The sequence below is a fragment of the Schistocerca americana genome, chromosome 1, assembly GCF_021461395.2.
Source record: "Schistocerca americana isolate TAMUIC-IGC-003095 chromosome 1, iqSchAmer2.1, whole genome shotgun sequence".
In the NCBI taxonomy this organism is placed as follows: domain Eukaryota; kingdom Metazoa; phylum Arthropoda; class Insecta; order Orthoptera; family Acrididae; genus Schistocerca; species Schistocerca americana.
The window spans coordinates 678,429,865-678,450,325 of NC_060119.1; the positions used below are offsets into that span (position 1 = coordinate 678,429,865).

Sequence of the window (20,461 nt, forward strand, 5' to 3'; positions counted from 1 at the left end):
TTCGTGGTGATTTTTTTGTGATGGAATGTGTATTAACTTCTTTGACCACGTTTCTCTAAATCTCTTGAAACGCGCTATGTCCGGATCAAAAGTTAGCCACATTGCTCTAAAATGCTCCTCAAACCTAGCTGAAAAATGTGACGACGGCAAGGGATGTACAACAGGTCGCAACTGAACAGTTGTCTAGATATCTAAAGGCACCATTTAGTCAACCTGTATTGTTTAATGTTGTATCACGATTTGGTTGGTTACACCTCACTTCTCCACTATTTAGAAAATAATTAAACAGAGCACACAATATTAAAAAACGCTGAAGTTACAAAATAAATATAGCGAACAATAAAAAATCTTTCCAACCAAAGATGATGTTTTTGGTGAATATCGCAGTTATTAAACAAACGAAGGAAATACACACCTGGAAATGGAAAAAAGAACACATTGACACCGGTGTGTCAGACCCACCATACTTGCTCCGGACACTGCGAGAGGGCTGTACAAGCAATGATCACACGCACGGCACAGCGGAAACACCAGGAACCGCGGTGTTGGCCGTCGAATGGCGCTAGCTGCGCAGCATTTGTGCACCGCCGCCGTCAGTGTCAGCCAGTTTGCCGTGGCATACGGAGCTCCATCGCAGTCTTTAACACTGGTAGCATGCCGCGACAGCGTGGACGTGAACCGTATGTGCAGTTGACGGACTTTGAGCGAGGGCGTATCGTGGGCATGCGGGAGGCCGGGTGGACGTACCGCCGAATTGCTCAACACGTGGGGCGTGAGGTCTCCACAGTACATCGATGTTGTCGCCAGTGGTCGGCGGAAGGTGCACGTGCCCGTCGACCTGGGACCGGACCGGAGCGACGCACGGATGCACGCCAAGACCGTAAGATCCTACGCAGTGCCGTAGGGGACCGCACCGCCACTTCCCAGCAAATTAGGGACACTGTTGCTCCTGGGGTATCGGCGAGGACCATTCGCAACCGTCTCCATGAAGCTGGGCTACGGTCCCGCACACCGTTAGGCCGTCTTCCGCTCACGCCCCAACATCGTGCAGCCCGCCTCCTGTGGTGTCGCGACAGGCGTGAATGGAGGGACGAATGGAGACGTGTCGTCTTCAGCGATGAGAGTCGCTTCTGCCTTGGTGCCAATGATGGTCGTATGCGTGTTTGGCGCCGTGCAGGTGAGCGCCACAATCAGGACTGCATACGACCGAGGCACACAGGGCCAACACCCGGCATCATGGTGTGGGGAGCGATCTCCTACACTGGCCGTACACCACTGGTGATCGTCGAGAGGACACTGAATAGTGCACGGTACATCCAAACCGTCATCGAACCCATCGTTCTACCATTCCTAGACCGGCAAGGGAATTTGCTGTTCCAACAGGACAATGCACGTCCGCATGTATCCCGTGCCACCCAACGTGCTCTAGAAGGTGTAAGTCAACTACCCTGGCCAGCAAGATCTCCGGATCTGTCCCCCATTGAGCATGTTTGGGACTGGATGAAGCGTCGTCTCACGCGGTCTGCACGTCCAGCACGAACGCTGGTCCAACTGAGGCGCCAGGTGGAAATGGCATGGCAAGCCGTTCCACAGGACTACATCCAGCATCTCTACGATCGTCTCCATGGGAGAATAGCAGCCTGCATTGCTGCGAAAGGTGGATATACACTGTACTAGTGCCGACATTGTGCATGCTCTGTTGCCTGTGTCTATTTGCCTGTGGTTCTGTCAGTGTGATCATGTGATGTATCTGACCCCAGGAATGTGTCAATAAAGTGTCCCCTTCCTGGGACAATGAATTCACGGTGTTCTTATTTCAATTTCCAGGAGTGTATTTTTACATCTATTGTTGCCTACATCTCGATTCCAATAATTGGAACCAAACTGACCTCGAATAACAAGTTTAAACGATTTCTTCTACAATTTGAGAGTTGTATAACTTATAACAAAGGAAAGAGGGTAACTGGCGGTTCAAGAAGTTATCACTACCGCTCATCAGTTTGGCTGATCCAGCATCAACAAGTGATAGTAATGATGCTAATGACCGAGAGATGGCGTCTGTCAGATTCAACGAAGATCAGAGCACCAGTAGTTTCATAAAAGAAGCGAAACGTATAGGACAAAAAACAAAGTGCCATTCATTTAGTTGCAAAGACGAAACTTACATCCATGAAAATCTAAACTAACTTCTTTGTCTGTAGGTATTTTCCTGTTTGTTTCCTGCTCCGATAGAGTTATAACATTTGAAAAAACCTTAGTAAAGTAAATCAGAAAGAAGGCCCAAAATCAGTTAGAAGAAGTCTGAAAATGATGCTTAATCAATATATCAAAACCAAAATTGTTCAAATTAACAATGAAGTTACAGAACCATTGGGAGTATTCAGGACAGTAGAGAAAAAAATAGAATGGTTATAATGAGCCGTAGTGCTTTTTAGTAAACTACATACAGTTTTCAAAATTAAGTTTCTAAAGTATTTGAAACGAAAGTTTACAATCGGTCTGTGTAGTCAGGTTTGCATTTGGTAACCTGGCATGGAAAATTATGCTGAAAGCTATTAAAAACTAAGGGTTAGCTAGTCAGCAATGATGAGATGAATGTTGGGAGACATGGGAGAACCAAGCGGATGACGTATTCAACTGAAATAGAAGAGACAGGTAGCTGTCATAGTAATAAAAATAACTGGATGTGGAGAACACATGTAGAGACGTGTACTCCAAGAGATAAGAAAAGACCGAGATGATGACCTAACGCTAGTTGTGTTATCGCCAATAGAAAACATACAGAAGGAACATGGATGACTGTAGCTGGTGACCGTAATGCGTAATATATACTTTCTGTATGTTCAGAAAACAGAAATTTCGATGTCTGCCGCATTCGAACCATGAAAGAATTCATTGGCGATAGACAAAAATTTTTGCCACATCTTTGATGCGAACCAGGGTTTCCTGCCAAGTAAGCAGATGGGTTAACCATCTAGACCCCCTCGGCACAGTGGTTATACCAAATTGCACGGACTAACAAAGCATATCTCCCCACTCCACCCACATTCCCATCTGCAGCACGCTATCAAAGTAGCGTCCCTTAGCCCTTGTTCCTCTGTTTGCTCATTGCATCACGCAGAGTCCCGCACGATGCCTGCACTGAATGATCGTATTACCCTTCACAGAGCTTATACACTGACGGAAAAAATTGCAGCACCAAGATGGAAGTCTACAACATAAACGAAAGTTGGTAGGCGTGCTTCTACATTTGAAAGATGACGTCTGTTCCAATTTCGCACCAGTCGCATCTGCAAATCAGGTTTGCTTTGTTGTTGCTGTTGTTGTGGTCTTCAGTCCTGAGACTGGTTTGATGCAGCTCTCCATGCTACTCTATCCTGCGCAAGCTTCTTCATCTCCCAGTACCTACTGCAACCTACATCCTTCTGAATCTGCCCAATGTATTCATCTCTTGGTCTCCCTATCGATTTCCACCCTCCACGCTGCCCTCCAATACTAAATTCGTGATTCCTTGATGCCTCAGAACGTGACCTACCAACCGATCCCTTCTTCTAGTCAAGTTGTGCCACAAACTCCTCTTCTCCCCAATTCTATTCAATACCTCCTCATTAGTTATGTGATCTACCCATCTAATCTTCAGCATTCTTCTGTAGCACCACATTTTGAAAGCTTCTATTCTATTCTTGTCCAAACTATATATCGTCCATGTTTCACTACCATACATGGCTACACTCCACACAAATACTTTTAGAAACGACTTCCTGCCACCTAAATCTATACTCGATGTTTACAAATTTCTCTTCTTCAGAAACGTTTTCCTTGCCATTGCCAGCCTACATTTATATCCTCTCTACTTCGACCACCATCAGTTATTTTGCTCCCCAAATAGCAAAACTCCTTTACTACTTTAAGTGTCTCATTTCCTAATCTAATTCCCTCAGCATCACTCGACTTACTTCGACTACATTCCATTATCCTCGTTTTGTTTTTGTTGATGTTCATCTTATATCCCCCTTTCAAGGCACTGTACATTCCGTTCAACTGCTCTTCCAAGTCCTTTGCTGTCTCTGACAGAATTACAATGCTATCGGCGAAACTCAAAGTTTTTATTTCTTCTCGATGGGTTTTAATACCTACTCCAAATTTTTCTTTTGTTTCCTTTACTGCTTGCTCAATATACATATTGATTCACATCGGGCAGAGGCTACAACCCTGTCTCACTCCCTTTAACACAATTTATTTTAATGTATATTATTCCCTATCTTTTTGCGAGTTACAACAACAATTATTTAACACAGTAATTAATACATTACTTATTTCAGTAAAAAATGTCTTGTAGAGTTTTCTTGGTCTAGCAAACAGATAACCTAAAATGTAGACTTTCACATAACTAACGGTATGTATATCCTCCCATGCCCCATGAGTGACAGACGTTGACAACGTAGGATACATAATACATGTGGTCGATGTTACACTCGCGTGTGTTCTATTCAGGGCTTTTTGTACTTTTTACACATTAAAATCTACTGCAGCCTAACAGCACAGATGATATGTGCTTTATGCACTCATTATCCGCTCAGGGATTTATGACACTTTTCAGAATTTTCGCTGGTATTGTTGTCTTTGCAGCGGTTGACTGGCCACTACTTCCAGTTTCTAGACGATTTTGGTCCCATTTTCCCTTCTTTAGTCTGTTTTTCTTACTGCTCTTTTGTTCCTTTTAGTTCATTCACCACCTGAAGTATAAACTTCTTCCTTTCATTTTCTTGTTAGTTAATGTTTGGTAGATGAACAACGCGTTTATTGCCATGTTCGAGAAGTTGTAGAAAATATGCATCAGCCATTTCCTTCATTGCACCCTTGTGATGTATATTTAAGGTTCATTTGATCAACGACGCCCAGTCCGTACATTGTTGCATTATATAAGGGATGATGAAAAGGTTTCCGTTTGAGGGTATCGCTACACATTCTATACAACCCGGCGCGACGACGATGCGGGTATATAAGCACAGACATTTAGGCAACGAATTAGTGTAGTCTTCGAACGGAAGCTTTTTTATCAATTCTTATACAGCGGTTTTTTTTTTTTTTTTTTTTTTTTTTTTTTTTTTTTTTTTCCGGCCTGAGTGGCCAAGAGGTTCTAGGCGCTACAGTCTGGAACCGCGGGACCGCTACGGTCGCAGGTTGGAATCCTGCCTTGGGCATGGATGTGTGTGATGTCCTTAGGTTAGTTAGGTTTAAGTAGTTCTAAGTTCTAGGGGACTGATGGCCTCAGAAGTTAAGTCCCATAGTTCTAAGAGCCATTTGAACCATTTTGTTATTTTTTCAGTTTCGTCTTTTTTGTGTGCTAATTGCTACTTCAGCATACAGTGTATTGAGAAGAGTGACATTTTTATTCTTGTTTCTTTGGTAAACAGTCATGGTGCGATCTATGTTGGTAGCCTGGGGCAAGACAGTGGTGGAGTGTATTTCAGCAAGTGGCTTTTTACCTCATCAAGGATTTCATGACTGATCTTGTTCATCGTACCAGCTAATGAAGTTTTCTTTTCTTTAAGTTTCTTAGCAAGTTGAAGACAGGTGAAGAAGATGTCTGTCATCACGTTTCGTCCATTTAGAAGAGGGACACGTAACGTTTGATTACTTACTTCTCTCTGTGCGTGTCCTCTCTCCTGAGGTACGGGAAAGCATTAGATACATACACTACTGGCCATTAAAATTGCTACACCACGAAGGTGACGTGCTACAGACGCGAAATTTAACCGACAGGAAGAAGATGCTGTGATATGCAAATGATTAGCTTTTCAGAGCATTCGCACAAGGTTGGTGTCGGTGGCGACACCTAAAACGTGCTGACATGAGGAAACTTTCCAACCGATTTCTCTTACACAAACAGCAATTAACCGGCGTTGCCTGGTGAAACGTTGTTGTGACGCCTCGTGTAAGGAGGAGAAACGCGTACCATCACGCTTCCGACTTGATAAATGTCGGATTGTAGCCTATCGCAATTGCGGTTTATCGTATCGCGACATTGGTGCTCGCGTTGGTCGAGATCCAATCACTGTCAGCTGGAATCGGTGGGTTCAGAAGGGTAATACGGAAAGCCGTGCTGGATCCCAACGGCCTCGTGTCACTAGTAGTCGAGGTGACGGGCGTCTTATCTGCATGGCTGTAACGGATCGTGCAGCCACGTCTCGATCCCTCAGTCAACAGATGGGGACGTTTGCAAGACAACAACCATCTGCACGAACAGTTCGACGACGTTTGCAGCAGTATGGACTATCAGTTCGGAGACCATGGCTGCGGTTACCCTTGACGCTGCATCACAGACAGGAGTGCCTGCGATGGTGTACTCAACGGCGAACCTAGGTGCACGATTGGAAAAACGTCATTTTTTCGGATGAATGCAGGTTCTGTTTACAGCATCATGATGGTCACATCCGTGTTTGGCGACATCGCGGTGAACGCACATTGGAAGCGTGTATTCGTCATCGCCATTCTGGCGATGGTATGGAGTGCCATTGGTTACACGTCTCAGTCACCTCTTGTTGGCATTGACGGCACTTTGAACAGTGGACGTTACATTTCAGATGTGTTACGACACGTGGCTCTACCCTTCATTCGATCGCTGCGAGACCCTAGATTTCCTCAGGATAATGCACGACCGCATGTTGCAGGTCCTGTACGGGCCTTTCTGGATACAGAATATGTTCGACTGCTGCCCTGCCAGCTCATTCTCCAGATCTCTCACCAATTGAAAACGTCTGGTCAATGGTGGCCGAGCAACTGGCTCGTCTCAATACGCCAGTCACTACTCTTGATGAACTTTGGTATCGTGTTGAAGCTGCATGGGCAGCTGTACCTGTACACGCCATCCAAGCTCTGTTTGAGTCAATGCCCAGGCCGTTATTGCGGCCAGAGTTGGTTGTTGTGAGCACTGATTTCTCAGGATCTATGCACCCAAATCGCGTGAAAATGTAATGACATGTCAGTTCTAGTATAATATATTTGTCCACTGAATAGCCATTTATCATCCGCATTTCTTCTTGTTGTAGCAATTTTAATTGCCAGTAATGTACTTTGTCGCCACATCAACAGAAATCCAAAATTTGAGATAAGATATATTGGCCAAGTGTTGAATGAACCTGTATCTTGTTTTCTAGGTAATAGTTGCTAGTCTATGACCATATTTTCTCCAGTTTGGTAATAGCAAATAATGCTTCCCGTGAACTTTCCCGATCTTTTAGATACAAAAGTGAATTTATTGGCTGGTAGGTGTTCAGCTTTAGTTGATTTTTCATCGAAACGGAGAAATTTGAGAACTTCTGAAATCTGACCCTTGGCATATCGTCCTCAAATGTAGCAGGCCCCAAGGAATGCGAACAAAGTTCATTTGCAGATGTACGTTTTGGACAAATGAGATCCTGAGCACGTATGATGGCTATCAGTTTTTCCAATTCCTCAAGTGACACAGTCCAATAATTGATTTTGGTACTTTTCGAGCATCTCATTTTGTGTATATTTTCATGAGAATAACACTGCTTCGTCAAAAATAAGATGGCAAGCACTGATGACAGAGTCACCAACTCGTTGGAAAGCGCAAGTAGTGGGACCTCCTCTTTCCTTTAGAATTTACACAGTCGTTTTCCTTCTAGAAGATGAAAAATTGGCGTTCTCCCTCTTGGTTCCATCCCCATTGACCATCATTGGAAAGGCATTCAGCTGGACCTGCTGTAATGGACGAGATGATGATTGACCTAGATAAGTAGATCAGCATCTGAATCCTCCTTCGCTATTCCCTTCTCGTTCATAATGTCTTCGTCTTCACATGTCTCGTATAAGATCCTCATTTTCATCAATAAAGTCAAATTACGATTCAGCGTCGGAATTCTCTAAGAGACGTAACGTTTCTTCATCAGAAAGTCCATGCTGACTTGTTCTAAAAGCTTTTCATGGACAAAGAATATTACTTGAATGACACAATAAACTGTGGAAGATTGGAATGTGCTCGTATCAAGGCACAAAAGTGAGCAGCAACACCTCTGGATTATTGTTGATTGTTGCTGCTTCATTGTTGGACGATTTACGTATATTCAGAAGACAAATTACCGCGGTATCAAAGTGATCTCTTCCACCGGTCTAGTCTTATCGAACGAAACAACCAAGAAAATATGAATATTTTGTGCATAGTAATAAACCATTACAATTAGAAGAAAAAATGTGGAAAAGTCAAATGATTTCATGAACGATGTACAAAAATTGGATACGACATCGAAGAAAAAAGTATTACAGGGCTCATTTTGACATCTCCGCCATTCCGGTGTTTAGGCGACAAAGAAGCAATTATCAACACCTCACTGAGTTTGATATAGTTCGCGTAATATAGCTGCGAAAAACTGGACGTTCCTTCTGCAATACTTCAGAAGGAGTTGGCAGGAATGTAGCCACTGTACGTGATTGCTGGCAGCGGTGGTTTCGAGAATGTACGGTCACAAGAAGACTGTGCTCCGAACTACCGAGAGGGAAGACCATTGTGTGCAGCCTATGGCTCTGGGCTGCATACTGCATCTGCAGCAGCATTTTGAGTAGCAGGTAGCACCACAGTGATACAACGAACTGTTACAAATCGGTTACTTCGAGGACTGCCCTGTAGCGTGCATTTCACTGATCCTGAATCACTGTCATTTTCGACTACAGTGGTGTCAAGTGACAGTTCGTTAGAGGGGAGGAAGGAGGTCTATTGTGTTTTCTGATGAAAGCTGGTTGTGCCTCGGTGCCGGTGGTGGCCGTGTGTTGGTTAGAAGGTGATTAAGTTGAGGGCCTGCAACCAATTTGTCTGCGTGCTAGACACACGGGACCTACACCTGGAGTTATGGTCTGACGTGCGATTTCGTATGACAGCAAGAGTATTCTCGTCGTTATCCCATGCACCCTGCCTGCAAATCTGTTCGTCAGTCTGGTGATTCGACCTTCTGTGCTTCCATCCATAAACAGCATTCCAGGGTTTGTTCTCCAACAGGATTACGCTCGTCCATATACCGCTATTGTAACCCAACATGCTCTAAGAGTGTCGACATGTTGCCTTGGCCTGCTCGATCACCAGATTTATCTTCAGTAGAGAACATGTGGGACATCACCGGACGACAACTTCAGCGTCACCCACAAACAGTATTAAACGTCCTTGCACTGACCGAGCAAGTGCGAGGCATGGAAGTCCGTAACATAAACTGATATCCGGCACATGTACAACACAATGCATGAGCGGAAATGGAAATGTCGCGTGGGTAAAGCCTCCCGTTGGGTAGACCGGTCGCCTGGTGCAAGTCTTTTGAGTTGACGCCACTTCGGCGACTTGGGAGTCGATGAGGATGAGATGATGAGGATGATGAAGACAACACAACACCCAATCCCTGACCGGAGAAAAATCTCTGACCTAGCCGGTAATCGAACCCGAGTCCCTTAGCGTAACAGTTCGTTGTACTGACCACTCAGCTATCGGGGCGGACAATGCATGCACGTTTTCATGCTTGCATTCAATATTCTGGCGGTTACACCGGTTAATGTACCAGCATTTTACACTTGCAATGGCTTATCCCGCGCTTACATTAACCTGTAAGCTTGCAATGACAAAAAAAAAGGAAAGTGTGTGAAATCTTATGGGACTTAACTGCTAAGGTCATCAGTCCCTAAGCTTACACATTACTTAACCTAAATTATCCTAAGGACAAACACACACACCCACGCCCGAGGGAGGACTCGAACCTCCGCCGAGACCCTTGCAGTGTCAATCTCTTACATATTTTACCTAGACAAATATATTCCTGAAATTTCATTATTCTACATTAATACCTTTTGCGCCGGCTGGGCGCTTCAGTCTGGAACCGCGTGACCGCTACGGTCGCAGGTTCGAATCCTGCCTCGCGCATGGATGTGTGTGATGTCCTTAGGTTAGTTAGGTTTAAGTAGTTCCAAGTTCTAGGGGATTGATGACCTCAGATGTTAAGTCCCTTAGTGCTCAGAGCCATTTGAACCATTTGAATTTCCTTTTGGTGTTGCAATTCTTTTCCCGTCAGTGTGTGTCTATATGACTGGTGAGTTCTCTCGGACGTGTGCGAAAGAACTAACGCCACTCGTATAGACAGTGTACACTTTCTGTGTTTGAGAATGCCCTCCGAACCGTTGAGTACTGTACACGAAATTTGCACCGGAATTTCTACTTCAAAACATTAAACATGGTGATTGGTTGCGTTCAGCCGATTTTAATGTTATTGTTATTGGCGAAGAAACTTTGAGAAAATTATTATGAAATTCTCGGTGATGAACGGTATTTTAATGTACAGTCGTTGATTCGCAGAACAAACGGTCTCCCACGACTAGAGTGTTCTCTCCGAGATGTTGCTCGAGGATTATGCACATGCAGACAGACTTAAACACATTGTCACACATAGCCTTGTCAGTAGGTACTGGGAGATGAAGAAGCTTGCACAGGATAGAGTAGCATGGAAAGCTGCATCAAACCAGTCTCAGGACTGAAGACCACAACAACAACAGCCTTGTCAAAAAAAGGGCATGCTATTGTAGACATGTGAGATGGTTTTGGGTGCAAAAATATCATTGGCGATTTCCTGCCTCACTATTACTGATGGAACTTAGCGATGCACTGTGTAACCAATGTCGCAAAATTGCGCTTGTACCCTTCGCGAATAGATCTGCATCTAACAAGAACTGTTCACTAACATGAAAGATGCCCAAATCTTTATTAAAAGACCTCACCTGGATCTTTCTGAGTATTTCATAACCGTCTGTGATGATGCAAGATGTCCCGAGTGCGAGGACAAAAGACAAGAAGATGAGTCAGCTGGAGAAACAATCATGACGTCTATAAGTCCTCTATAAGTGCTGAACGACATAATTACTGCGTTTACAACTGCATGGCACAGCTAGATAGACAACAAAAATAAAAGTGATTTCCGCGAATTACGGAAAAATGACAGAAAAATATAGACACTCTGAAAATAAACTTATTGCCAGGAAGTTTCAAGTTTCATTTCCTGTTGTTTTTAGGTGTGTCAATGATATCTGACATCAAGAAAGCTACACCAAAATTGGCCAGGGATGAGAACGCGCTTCTCACTCCTGTTTAGCGATAACGATTGGCTAGTTAAGCTGTTCAATCGTAGCTTCTTCTCTCTGGATCGAACGAGGTGTATCGGACGGTGAACACTCTACGAGAAAAAAATAAATAAACGAACCACCACAAAGGAATCATCCGTGTGGGACAGAAATCGGAAGATGTGATGTATATGTACAGACAAACAAATCATCACAGTTTTAGAAAAATGTGATGATTCATTCTAAAGCTTCACAAACTAAGCAAATCAGTAATGTGTCGGTCCATCTGCGACCATTAGGCAAGCAGTTATTAGGCTTGGCATATAAAACCCTTCCTTGAACATCAGGGCTGCCGATCTCTCCCAAATTTAGGACGTTTGTAGTATTATAGGCAGGACCCTCCAACAGACTCGGAGCTTTGACGCTCTAACCCGCCAATTGGACCGGATCTGGGGCACTACGAATGTAGTGTGTGGAGATACAAGGTGAGAATGTGGGTCTCGCGGGAGGCGTGCGCGAGATAGTCCCTGCAGTCGCATTATCCACTGTGCCCTCGGTGGCTCAGATGGATAAAGCGTCTGCCGTATAAGCAGGAGATCCTGCCACTCGTATAGACAGTGTATACTTTCTGTGTTTGAGAATGCCCTCCGAACTGTTGAGTACTGTATACGAAATTTGCACCGGAATTTCTACTTCAAAACATTAAACATGGTGATTGGTTGCGTTCAGCCGATTTTAATGTTATTGTTATTGGCGAGTCCCGATCAGGGCACATATTTTCACCTGTCCTCGTTGATATATATATCAACGGCTGTCAACAGCTGAAGGTATTAATATAATTCTAATTTCGTTCTAGACGGCTGCAGGTCAGCAATGGTGTCTGTTCTTTCGGACATGTCCGAAAGAACAGACACCATACCCATATAAGTATATCCAACAACGCTGTCGATAAGGGCCAGAGATGGACCGACAGGTTACTGACTTTCTTGATTTGTGAAGCTCTTTCTCTGGGACGAACCATCCAGTTTATCTGAAACTGTAATTATTTGTTTGTATGTAGAGGTACACCACGTCTGCCGGTTCCCGTTCCATTGGAATTTTAAGACTCAATTTTTAAATAAGCCACTACTTTGCTTGCATGGAAAATTCCTATACCTACTGATTTTTAGACATGGTCTTTCAATTTTTTACTTATTCCTAACTAAACATTTGTATCCACTCTGCTATTTCAAATGATCGTGGCTTTCTTGAAACGCTTCATAATCTGAGAGTTTCAATGACTTTTTGACAAAATTTACAATAACTCTATGTATCTGTGTACAAAGGCAGCTTTAATATTAGGATCTTCTTCAGCCTTTAAAATTACGTGTTTGGACCAGTTTTTAACTTTCTATCTGAAGACAAGACAGTGTAAAAATTTTATGTTAAGTTGTTCGACTAATTACAGAAAAACTCTTGAGTGGAGTGATCTCACATTTGGTAAATATAGCTCTCTAAACATTGTGAACTTGAAAACAAAATTTTTATACCTTGACGTTAGGTAAAGCTGTCATCAGCTTTAGTGGACATGGTCCTATTGGAGGCGATACGCTGTCGTCTTCTTCCGGCAACTGAGCTGGGTGACTTAACGAGTTGTAGGGAAAAACCAAAGATTATTAGAAAATATTGTACAATATGTTGAAGTCCGTCAAGCTTGTTTTCTTACTTGGGAGACTTCGCTATTCATGAAACGCGATGTACAGATACTTATCGACGTAGTGCAGTGATAGCACATTGGACTCGCATTCCAGAGGATGAAGGTTCAAACCCGCATTTGGCCATCCAGATTTAAGTTTTCCGTGATTATCGTCAATCGCTCCAGGCAAACGCCGAGAGGGTTCTTTTGTAAGGGCACTGCCGATTTCCTTCCCTATCGTTGACACAATCCGAGCTTGTGTTCCGTCTCCATAGATGTCGACGGGACGTTAAATCCAATCTTCCTTCTTCCACGTATAGATCCGATGTGTCGGTTACTTAAGAATCTCACATGAACTCAGAGAGAAACACTTACGAGAAGAACGCGCAAGTGCCACAATCCGACTCCCCACAAACTTCGCTCAGTGCAAGAAAAGTTAAAATAAGTGAACACATGTTTCGACTTATCCGCAGATACTCAACCGTTTGTGAAAAAACGACCCCCATAGTTTTCGACGTAATTCAGATACCGCTTAGCTTGCAGTAATCTCAGGCCGAATGGCACCGCAGTGGCCAGCTCAGTTTTGCAACCCGTGTTCGAAAACAGATTATTTTTGTTTCATTTATTTTCTCATGGCCATAGAAGTTTATTACACGAAAGTTTCTCATCAAGTTAGGGGATAGAAGGGCGTTATGTAAACTGTAAAATTACGACTGGGCTTCACAATAAGTGTCACGCATTTAATATGTAACATATGTGTGTATAATATTTTCTAGGGTTATAATTTTTTTAAACTCTCTTGTTCTTATATTTCCTTATTATCTCAATTCTTATATTAGTTCTTATATTTTATTCCTTCATTTATGCCATAGGAAGATTTAGTCCATTCCCTTGAATGATACCGATCGGCCGGCTGGTGTGGCCGTGCGGTTCTAGGCGCTTTAGTCTGGAACCGCGTGACCGCTACGGTCGCAGGTTCGAATCCTGCGTCGGGCATGGATGTGTGTGATGTCCATAGGTTAGTTAGGTTTAAGTAGTTCTAAGTTCTAGGGGACTGATGACCACAGATGTTAAGTCCCATAGTGCTCAGAGCCATTTGAATCATTTGAACCATTTGATACCGATCGGAAAAACATCGAAACACAGAAATTCCGAACACCCCCTGAGTATCACGTGAAGGCAGGTTTGCCCCAGTGACATTTCTTCGTATGAATCTTACTCGTGAAACAAATGTCATCAACACTGGTGAAGATCTCACGCGTTGGCAATGATTTCGCGGTAATCCACGCACGGCGGATAACTTTAGTGAAAATTGGCGCTTGGGATTGACTATATATCAAAATTTACACTTTCAAGTAACTGTCTCAAGGATTTATTGTTTCTTTTCTTCTTTTCAAAATTCATGCACCAGGCATACAAGGACACCGTTATTTTAATATACAAAAGGAAATATTCGAGGAGTAATCGTCTATATACACCGGTAGCTAAATGAAAAACAGAAGTATAATTAATAATAGGGTTTCGAACACGGATCACAAAGTTTTCCTCAGAATCGCGTATCTAGGGATATTATGAAGTCTCTTCCGCTGAGCAAACTTCCTCGGAAATCGGGCTATAGTTTCGTTCTTCTCGTTGGTGTTACTTTGATGTCGTCTACATCTACATCTACATTTATACTTCGCAAGCCACCCAACGGTGTGTGGCGGAGGGCACTTTACGTGCCACTATCATTACCTCCCTTTCCTGTTCCAGTCGCGTATTGTTCGCGGGAAGAAAGACTGGCGGAAAGCCTTCGTGCGCGCTCGAATCTCTCTAATTTTACATTCGTGATCTCCTCGGGAGGTATAAGTAGGGGGAAGCAATATATTCGATACTTCATCCAGAAACGCACCCTCACGAAACCCGGACAGCAAGCTACACCACGATGCAGAGCGCCTCTCTTGCAGAGTCTACCACTTGAGTATGCTAAACATCTCCGTAACGCTATCACGCTTACCAAATAACCATGTGACGAAACGAGCCGCTCTTCTTTGGATCTTCTCTATCTCGTCTGTCAACCCGACCTGGTACGGATCCCACACTGATGAGCAATACTCAAGTATAGGTCGAACGAGCGTTTAGCAAGTCACCTCCTTTGTTGATGGACTCCATTTTCTAAGGACTCTCCCAATGAATCTCAACCTGACACCCGCCTTACCAACAATTACTTGTATATGATCGTTCCACTTCAAATCGTTCCGTACGCATACTCCCAGATATTTTACAGAAGTAACTGCTACCAGTGGCGAAATACGCATTCGCTCATCCAAGCGTCTTCTTGTTGTGCAGAACACCCGTACGCCGTGAGGATCTTCCCGGCGGACATGCACAACACGTCGCACTGGGGCCACCTCTCCGTGGAGCTCCGTGGTATTAGCGGCCTCGTCAAGGAACTCCCTCTCACTGAGAATGATGAGTCAGTATCTTGCTTGCCGACTCATTGTGATCGTTTTGTGCATGTTCGTGAGACACTCTGCTTGACTGGTTTCTCTCCTCAGCGTGCTAAGTTACATGTGTGTATGATTCGTGTGAATGCGGTAAGTGCTTTTGCAGTGTAATGTGGGCATTCCTCCTTAGATCGTGATACACTGCAACATGGTCATCAGTAGCCATTAAGATGCTACGGTAAGGGGAGGAGGTGGCAGCGAAGGTCCCGAAGCTTACCACCCCTTCTTCTTTTCTGTTCAAGTGGTGATCATGTTTTTGCTAAAGCTATAACAGTAAGACTGAGAGTGTAAATATTGTTGAAGCATATAAATATTGACTACTACAGCTATCACAGTGAAACTATAGTTTCAGCACTAATTACTGAGAACCGATAAATTAGATAATACACTGCTGGCCATTAAAATTGCTACACCACGAAGATGACGTGCTACAGACGCGAAATTTAACCGACAGGAAGAAGATGCTGTGATACGCAAATGGTTAGCTTTTCAAAGCATTCACACAAGGTTGGCGCCGTTAGTCATACCTACAACGTGCTGGCGTGAGGAATGTTTCCAACCGATTTCTCATACACAAACAGCAGTTGACCCTCGTTACCTGGTGAAACGTTGTTGTGATGCCTCGTGTGAGGAGGAGAAATGCGTACCATAACGTTTCCGACATTGATAAAGGTAGGGTTGTAGCCTATCGCAATTGCGGTTTATCGTATAGCGACATTACTGCTCGCGTTGGTCGAGATCCAATGACTGTTAGCAGAATATGGAATCGATGGGCTCAGGAGGGTAATACGGAAAGCCGTGCTGGATCCCAATGGCCTCGTATCACTAGCAGTCGAGATGACAGGCATCTTATCCGCATGGCTGTAACGGTTCGTGCAGCCACGTCTCGATCTCTGAGTCAACAGATGGGGACGTTTGCAAGACAACAACCATCTGCACGAACAGTTCGACGACGTTTGCAGCAGCGTGGACTGTCAGCCCGGAGACCATGGCGGCGGTTACCCATGACACTGCATCACAGACTGGAGCGCCTGCGATGGTGTACTCAACGACGAACCTGGGTGCACGAATGGCAAAACGTCATTTTTTCGGATGAATCCAGGTTCTGTTTACAGGTTCTGTGTTTGGCGACATCGCGGTGAACGGACATTGGAAGCGTGTACTCGTCATCGCCATACTGGCGTATCAACCAACGTGATGGTATGGGGTGCCATTGGTTCCAAGTCTCGGTCACCGCTTGTTCGCATTGACGACACTTTTAACAGTGTACGTTACATTTCAGATGTATTACGACACGTGGCTCTACCCTTCATTCGATCGCTGCGAGACCCTACATTTCAGCAGGATAATTCACGACCGCATGTTGCAGTTTCTGGATACAGAAAATGTTCGACTGCTGCCCTGGCCAGCACATTCTCCAGATCTCTCCCCAACTGAAAACGTCTGGTCAATTGTGGCCGAGCAACTGGCTCGTCACAATACGCCAGTCACTACTCCTGATGAACTGTGTTATCGTCTTGAAGCTGCATGGTCAGATGTACCTGTACACGCCATGCAAGCTCAGCTTGACTCAATGCCCAGGCGTATCAAGGCCGTTATTACGGCCAGAGGTGGTTGTTCTGGGTACTGATTTCTCAGAATCTGTGGACCCAAATTGCGCGAAAATGTAATGACATGTCAGTTCTAGTATAATATATTTGTCCAATGAACACCCGTTTATGATCTGCATTTCTTCTTGGTGTAGTAATTTTAATGGTCAGTATCGTAGAATGAATCGTTACGGCACATAGGACATTTCGTAACCACTTTGGTGTGCCAATTTATGTTAGTTACCGTTCCTCTATAACTCCATCAAATATTACTGCTGGCTGTGTTATGATAAGTCCATACAGAGAACAAATGGATGAGTCACAAGTGGAATCAGTCAGTTAATATAAATACCTGCGAGGAACAACTTGTGGGTATATAAAATGGAAAGATCACATCGCCTCAGCCTTATCTAAAGCTGATGGATGCGGCAGTTCATTAGTAGGACACTGGCAAACTGCAGTTATTGTACAGAGCAGATTGCTTAGAAAACACTTGGGTGAACCATCCTAGAATACTTCTCAAACGTGGGTAAACCGTATCAGACAGCGCTAACAAGGGATACTGCACTTATACAAAGAAGGGCAGCACGGTTGGTCACAGGTTTGTTTGACCCATGGCACAGTGTCATCGGAATGCTGAAAAACCTGAAGGGGAAGACACCAAAAGATATCCGCCAGCTTTTTCGGGGAAGCCTACTTAAAAACTTTCAAGAACAAACTCTAAGTAAGGTATTTAAGAATATACTACAACACCCCTGTCGCTCCCATAGGAGCTGGAAGGATAAGAGCAAACTAATTTCAGCGGAACCAGATGCATCTAATAAGTCTGTTTTGTCGCAGCCCCGTACTCGAATGAAATAGACAGAGGCCCTAATAAGTGGTACAATGGGAAGTATCCTTTGCCATGCACTTCACGTTGGTTTGAACAGAAAATATGTAAATGGATTGACTTATTTATTGCACAGTTACTGTCACATCACAACAAATATGAATATAATCTTGCATAATGGATGTAGAGAAAGTGTGTGTTCAAGAATTAAGGGAACTGCAAAGAACACTAAACTTGACAGAATTAGTAGTAAAAACAGGACTTTCCTATTCAGCAAACACTAGTAGTTCAGTTCACCAACTCTCAGCTTCAGGCGTTTCTGAATTACGGCTGACAAAATGTTTGTCCTGCTGTAGTTCCGCACGACATGTCCCGTCGCGACAATAAGAAACTTCCCTGCGTGAGAAAGAAAATCTTACTCCCCGTCCGTTTCAGTCTAATTTCAACAGAAAAAGCAGTAGATGTGCGTATGTAAGACTAAAATGGAAGACTACTGCTTCTAAAAAGGCAGTAGACGACACACAAAAAACATGGGCCAAAGAAGAAATGAAATCGTGGTACAACATTCGTGATCACATATGTACACACCTGAAATTAACGCACATACGTGTTTCGGCCATTAGTAAACCATTCAGTGGTAAACAATTTTCAAAAACAATTCAGAAGTTAAAGTTTTTAGATCGTGTAAATAATCTTTCGGACGAAGAACTCAGTATACTGAGTACAGGCTCCAAATATGCTCCGCCACAAAAAATCTGCGAAAAACTACTGGAAACAATGAAAATATACTTAGAATGTGCATTAGGTGAGGACATCTCCACTAAACATCTCGTAGCCATAAACTGGAAGTATCTACTCGCAACCTCGCTTCTAATGCCCCACAACCTAAAGAGCAACAAGTAGTAAACATTTTCAAGAAGAAAATGATTGACAGTGATGTTTTAGCAGTCCGATCAGACAAAGGAAATGCTGTTGTTTAGTAAACAAACGTGACTATGGCAACAAAGTGGAAGATTTCCTAAATGCCACAAACTTCCAGCCGGCCGAAGTGGCCGAGCGGTTCTAGGCGCTACAGTCTGGAACCACGCGACCGCTACGGTCGCAGGTTCGAATCCCGCCTCGGACATGGATGTGTGAGATATCCTTAGGTTAGTTAGGTTCAAGTAGTTCTAAGTTCTATGGGACTGATGACCTCAGCAGTTAAATCCCATTTGAACCATTTTTTTTAACAAACTTCCATCAGATACAGTAAGACCCCAAACAACCCTATAACGATAAAGTTAATAGTGTTATCAAACTGTGAAAAATATAATATCAGACTCCGACACCTACTTCCCCACAATTATAAATCCTCTAGCACCCAGACTTTATGGCCCTCTAACTCCCTAATGCGTCTTTGGTATCTTAAGTCTCAGCACCACGTTGCAAATTAGCTAGAGTGTTAAATGACCTTATCAAGACCAAAACCAAGTTCAAACGTAGTCATTGTATCCTTAATTCAGTTGTCTCAGTGAACAAGTTAAAAGATATGCAAATACCGCTAGTACCGAGCTGGTTCTTTTGATGTTAGCAACTTATTCACTAATATACCTGTCCAGGAGTGCCTAACATCCTCACACACTTACTAGATAAATCAGGAGGTAACACAGTTGTCACAGATGACATAAAGTTAGATGCAGAAAATTGTCTAATATATAATTATTTCCGTTTCAGTGACAAGATATACAAATAGTTGGATGGCCTAACTATTGGATCCCGTCCTCAGTCCAGTCCTTGTTGAAATCATGAAACACAGTTTTTGGAAAATAATACACTTTCTTCCAAGGTTTGATACTGTTTTAGATGTGTAGATGATGAGTTGTGCTCATGGACCGGAAGCACCAGACAATTTAAAAAAAAACTTCCTCGAGCAACTAAGTTCTGAAGACAACAGTATAAAATTCACAATAGAGTTTGGGGGTAACTACATAAATTATCTAAATCCAACCATAGGCATCAATGACCATATTCATACTTTCAAGATCACCAGGAAACCTACCACCACAGATATAGTAATTCTCAACACCCAGTCACCCTTAAACATGCTGCCTTTCATTCTATTATACATCGCCTAATATCTAACCCCATAAATGAAGACAACTTCCAAATGGAATTAAACACAATCAGACAAACAGCATTAAACAGTGGCTATCCTCCTACCTTAGTGGATTACATAGTGCACAAAAAGCAGAAACAACAGGTGTACTCTCTTCTATACCGTGTCCTTGATCCAGTACCTCAAGAATGCAATAAATGGTGCTCAATTCCATACCTAGGAAAAGTCTCACTGGGTGTAGACAGAAAGCTTTAATCCAGGAATGTAAAAATATCATTTTATGTGCCCAACACTGTTGGACACTTTTTTCCTGATGGTAAAGACAGCGCACCAGCTTTCTTAAAGAGTGCAATATATAAAATTACTTGCAATTGTGCCGAATTCTATATTGGCCAGTCTGGCAGGGCAGTATGTATCCGCTGGAAGGAACAAGAAGTTGGAATCTTAGAAAAGGAGACTACTTTTGCAGACCATCTATTTAAAGAGGGCCATATTTACAAGGTGAAGCATGTAGTATTATATCACATACATAAAGGAAGGAAGAGCTGTCTAGAAATAATGGAAATTAATAAACATGTCTCTATCGACCCAGGCACTGAATGACCAAACAGTACTTGGCAATTCTAACAGCAGATACTACTCATAATCCCATCCAGGCCCTGTTGTAAATTGCTCATC

The 20,461-nt window shown here is 43.4% G+C and overlaps 1 protein-coding gene across 1 annotated transcript in view; it reads left to right on the plus strand.

Moving 5' to 3' along the window:
* LOC124590650 (pancreatic triacylglycerol lipase-like) overlaps positions 1-20,461 on the plus strand; it is a 181,746-nt gene that overhangs the window by 117,110 nt on the left and 44,175 nt on the right. Inside the window, exon 7 of the mRNA XM_047131669.1 lies at positions 15,113-15,239. Coding sequence (XP_046987625.1) covers positions 15,113-15,239 — 127 coding nt within the window. The remainder of the gene's footprint in view (positions 1-15,112; positions 15,240-20,461) is intronic.